Source organism: Culex quinquefasciatus, chromosome 2 (assembly GCF_015732765.1).
Source record: "Culex quinquefasciatus strain JHB chromosome 2, VPISU_Cqui_1.0_pri_paternal, whole genome shotgun sequence".
Classification (NCBI taxonomy): domain Eukaryota; kingdom Metazoa; phylum Arthropoda; class Insecta; order Diptera; family Culicidae; genus Culex; species Culex quinquefasciatus.
Window position 1 is genome coordinate 63,490,698 of NC_051862.1, and position 5,120 is coordinate 63,495,817.

A 5,120-nucleotide genomic window follows, 5' to 3' on the forward strand; every position below is an offset into this window, starting at 1 on the left:
ACAAATTTTTGAAAAAAATATACCTAAAATTTCAGTTTTGTACAATATATGTGTCAAATGATCGGGATTTTTTCATAAATTTCGAAGGTAATAACAAAAAAATGGAAATATTGTAAAAAATACTGATATTTTTAGTATATTTTCAAAAATACCGTAAACTTGGGTGACTTTGATAGCCCGGGGTTACTTTGATAGGTCTTTAAATGCCCGTCAAATTATTATCTAAACATTTTTGAGAATTTTGAGTATGTAAGCATTAAGGGATAGCTTATTATAGAACATGTATGTAAAAATGTGACTGTTACATTGGATGTATTAAAATTAGTGGCCAAATCAAATTTCTATCAATGTCACCCCGGGCTATCTAAGGCACACCAGTTTACGGTACGTAGTTTTGTAAAAAAAAAATTGAGTATTTTCAAACCCAACAATCTAATTATTCGCTCTACAGCATTGCCTTGGCGTTCTCGATTGCGAAATTCCTACTCGATACTAGTTGTTCGAAGGCTTGATTGTTGAGGCAATTGCAAACCTCTTTTTACACTTTAGCTTCCATCTACCCCGGGATTCGAACTGACGACCTTTGGATTGTTAGTCCAACTGCCTACCAGCGACTCCACCGAGACAGGACCCAGAGAGACGACTCCTACACCTGGACTGAGCTAACGACCTAACCTTTAGGTTAGTCCGGGTTACCCTTACACCACGGTCCCGACAAACTTTTTTTTCAAACCCATATCGTAAAAAAAACTTAGACTTCAAGTTTTTTTTTCGAAAATACATAGTTTGGTGAAATTTTTTAGTATTTTCAAATCTTTTTTATTACATTTGAAGTGTATGGAAGAATCCCAATCATTTGATACCCATATTGCAATAACAATATTTTTTTATTTTTTTTTCGAGAAACATTGCATTTTCAAAATACAGAAAAAATACGTAGTTTGGTGAAAATTTTCATGTAATTATAAATGCAATGGATAGGTGACATCATTCCGATTTCAAAACACTATAATTTGTTGAAGTTTGGATGATTTTTCATAGGATTATAGCCAATGTCTCCCATATAGTTCAAATCCCATAAGCTCTGTGCTTTAGTTAAGGGGTTACATACATATAGAAAATCATAAAATTTCATATTACTGAAAATTCACTACTTTCACTGTAAAGATGATTTTCAATCACTCCCGAAAGTTTCATGAAGATATTTCGTGACTGAACTGAGTAAGCGACGATTTCAGTTCACAATTTTGCCATGCGCAAAGCGAACTGTCAAACTTTGTGAACGTTTTTCTCTAAACACCGAGTTGATTTACGGGTGCCACGATATCTCGAGATGGGATGGACCAAATTGGCTGAAATTTGGTGTGAAGACTCCCAAGACATATGCCGTGTGCATGACGAAGCCCGATTTTGAAATTTTGCTCTTTTAAAAAATACAAAAATCAAAAACTGACGTTTTTTATATGAAAAACATAAAAATATTTTTATCTTTTTTTTTAAATTAAGTTTTTGAAAATCAGCCTTCGTCATGCACACAGAACCGGTTTAATGAGTCTTCACCAACATTTTGAGCCGATTTGGTCAAAGCAGTGTTGAGATATCGTGGCACCCGTTTTTTGAAACTGCTAACTTAAAATAGCTATATCTCAGCAATGGTACATCCAAATGTCTTCTTATTTCTTTTGTGAATAGATGAAAATGTATATTTTAATACCTTGCAAAAATTTTAACAAAAAAAAAGTTTAGATGTGTGCTCATTCCAACCTCGGACATTTTTGACGATTTACATGTATGTAACCCCTTAAGCACTAGACCATGCTAAACTGAGGCAGCTGAACGAATCAAAACCGGGGCAGTGCAAAACCGAGGCGTGCAATATCGGGGCATGACTGTACATTATTTTGATTAAATTCAATGCAATTATGCAATGCAATTGCATTATTGTAACTGGGAACCAACCCAAAATGTTCCATAACAAAAAAAAAACATCCAAACACTTTTCTTCTCTAACTTGATAGGTGCTATCAAAAAGTTCATTGGTTTGGTTTTAGAACACATTGCGTGGAAAGCAATCTTGTGAGCAAATCCGTAAAATCTATGTTGACGATATTATTTGCATCAATTTTCAGGATGTGTTCAGTTATCCATTTACCTTTCTTAGTTAAAATCATTGAACTAAAGAAATAAATGAAAAAAAATCATACTTAAAATATTCAGTTCGCGTAAATTAAAAATGTTCCATCAAAAACCCAAGTTTTCCAAGCACTTAGTTTAAGTCAAAAAAATTTCCTCGTTCTTTCCGGTACTAAAAGCCCTCACTCAACTCTGCAATAAAAACCGGAAACGACATGTGCATTACGTGAAAAACTACGCCCACCCCGCTCCGTTAAACTAATTAACGTGACGAGTGTGTTCGCCGTTGTAATGCTCGCTGAGAGCACGAGCATTCAAAGTGGGCTCGTAGAACGCTTTGTGGTTTACCAAGCCGAGCCTCATAATCCTCGTCGAGCTGGAGCTTTTTAGTCTTTCAGGCTGGAACTTACAAGTAGGAGTGCACACACACACACACATGGTGCCCACTTCAGGTGCAAGTGCAGCCCTTAACCGCGGGGTCCGGAATACACGTGCCAGCCAAGGGAGGAATTTGCCCAACGAACGGTGAGCGAGTTGTTCTTTTGATGATTTGTGAATGAAACGTGTTCGTTTGATCTTGTTTTCCTGGGCTTGCACCGGGGGGAAGTTTTCTGCTTGTTTTCCCGTTTTTTCTCTCGCTCTCTTGGTCGGCATAAAAGTTAATTGTGGTTTAGGGGAAAACCGAAGTGCATTTTTAAGTTGGGAAAACTGAGAGGAATTTCATGAAAGGGGAAAAGTTTACGACTTATCGCATAATTTTGTAGAAGGGTGGCACAATTATTAATACGATAATTTATTCCAAGACGTGAGAGTGATATTTTCATAAGTGTGTTTAAATTCTAATCAATCTTAAACTAAATCTTAAGTCCTCAACATAACTCCCGTTTGCTGCGCGATCCACTCCAGATACGAGGCCGTCCGGATGTACCCGGACGGATCTCCGGTGCTACAGCCACGGTTCGAAACAAACGACACCACTCCGATTTGGAGGTACGTCCCGTTCTCTTCGATCACCAACGGTCCTCCCGAATCTCCCTGGCAAACGTTCTGATTAGTGCGTTCCCAACCAACGGCACACATCGTTGAGTTCCGGATGACCGATGAGCCGTACACGGTTGAACATTCCGCGTTGGAGATGATTCTCAGCGTTTCGTACTTGAGCAGAGCGGAGATCGATTGACTAGCTGGAATGAAGCTGGTTGAAGGTCATATGGCTCCGTTGAACATGTGAAACCTACCGTCGGAAGTCCGTCCAAATCCGGACACTACACCGGCCGCATTCTGGAACGTTTTCGAAGCATAGCTCAATGGCGGCAGCTGAATCGGTGAGATTTCCCAGCTGAACGGAACCGGCGAGGGAAGCTTAATAACCGCCACGTCATTGTTCAACCGAACGGGATCAAACTCCGGATGCACGATCTTCGAAACGGCGGACATCGTCAACCGAGGAACGTTCAGCAAATTAGAACCAAATCCAATCTGGAAGCCGGTGTAATCCTTGGCACAGTGCGCTGCCGTAAGAATCCACTGGGGAGCGATCAACGACCCACCGCAAACCGTAACGGATCGGTCCAGCGCGGCCCGGATCGAAACCTGCCACGGGAACTGCCCGGTTTCAGCGGTCTTGCCATTGATGACCTTACCAAAAGCCAAACTGTGCGGAATGCTATACCGAGGGATAGGAATCACATCGTTCTTGGATTAAACTTTTGGAGTAAGTTCTTCCACTTGAGCCAAGTATTGATCGTACTTACAACTGCGGCGTAGACGTTGCCGTGGAACACTGTCAGCAGAACGAGACAACTTCTTAAAATCATCACTCGTGGAAGGAACCTTTTCTACCAGGTGGTCCAACTTGCGCGAACATTGGAGCGACTGGTAGGAGCGTAGCTTCGAGCAATCAGTTTTATATCAGCGATATCTTCCGGAACGGAGTTGATGTTATCGCGCCGAGTCAGATGTTCTGACCGTGTAGTGTAGATACTGCAAGACACCTCAATTCAATTAGGAGGCACTCGGGAGCATTGAATGAAAGTATGTTTCATCAGTTCTTTGAAAAAGAAGTCAAGGTTTTGTGTATCGAACGAGTATAATATTCCCCAGTTCTGAATCAGAATGTTTACGTGTGCGGTGCTGTAAAATCTCTTTGCTTTAATGTTGCATTGATTTCACAAGCAGAAAAAAATAAGAAAAAATTACTGTGCAATTATATTTTTTTGTAATTTTTAATTTATAAGCGCTGATTGATTATTTCTCCAAAGTTTGTATAAAAAGTTAGGGCAATTCGACTTGATTCGAATTCCCGGACGCTTCAAAGCCCAGACATCTCATCTCGTTTTATCAATTATTTGGATATAAATTCGTATTATGAATGTCAAAGCTGTGTTATCTGATTAATTCTAACATCAACTTTCATTTAAAGTTTGTTTGAACACTGTAGTTAATGTCAAAACCTCAAAACAATTAAATAAAACAAAATTATAAGTTTTCCATTTCGCTGAAATATTTCATAGGCGTCCGATGCACCGGAAGGGCAAAGAGGAAATTTATGGATTTGATTTCCTTAAATTCTAGCAAATTTTCATATAAAATATCGATTGTATTGATGCTAACAGCTTATTTGGGACCTAAAGAATGCAATTCATTAAATTTCAGTCCAAATTTGTGCGATTCATTAGCGAAATCGAGTGTCCGGATTTCGAATCAGCCTTTCTCAGTGTCCGGGATTCGAAGCACAATAAGTCATTTTAATTTTCAAATTCTGATGAAAAATTGTTAGAAAAGACATATTTTGCATGAATTCTCTTAAAACTAACTGTTTATACTACATCCTGATGATATATCTACATTTCTAACTTATTACATGATTTTTGCCAGCTGTAACAAAAATGATATGCTACACCCAAAGGAAAAATATATCTCAAAATCTGCAACAGTGGATTTGCTGCAGAAAATGTTATATTTTATTACATTTTTTGCAGCAAGCC

At 38.7% G+C, this 5,120-nt stretch overlaps 1 protein-coding gene across 1 annotated transcript; it reads right to left on the reverse strand.

The window, feature by feature from the left end:
* Positions 1-2,916: 2,916 nt before the first annotated feature.
* Positions 2,917-3,994, reverse strand: LOC6050448 (collagenase). Its single transcript, XM_001867017.2, has 3 exons — positions 3,888-3,994; positions 3,372-3,828; positions 2,917-3,317 (listed from the first exon to the last, which is right to left on the reverse strand). The coding sequence occupies exons 1-3, from the start codon at positions 3,948-3,950 to the stop codon at positions 2,995-2,997; spliced, it is 843 nt and encodes a 280-aa protein (XP_001867052.2). The 5' UTR covers positions 3,951-3,994; the 3' UTR covers positions 2,917-2,994.
* Positions 3,995-5,120: the final 1,126 nt, after the last annotated feature.

Excerpts from the sequence above, each read along its gene's own strand:
- LOC6050448 (XM_001867017.2), bottom strand. The coding sequence starts at position 3,950 with ATGATTTTAAGAAGTTGTCTCGTTCTGCTGACAGTGTTCCACGGCAAC. Across the intron at positions 3,829-3,887 it reads GCAACGTCTACGCCGCAGTT|AACGATGTGATTCCTATCCC; the intron begins GTAAGTACGATC and ends GTTTAATCCAAG. Across the intron at positions 3,318-3,371 it reads ATTTGGACGGACTTCCGACG|CTAGTCAATCGATCTCCGCT; the intron begins GTAGGTTTCACA and ends GCTTCATTCCAG.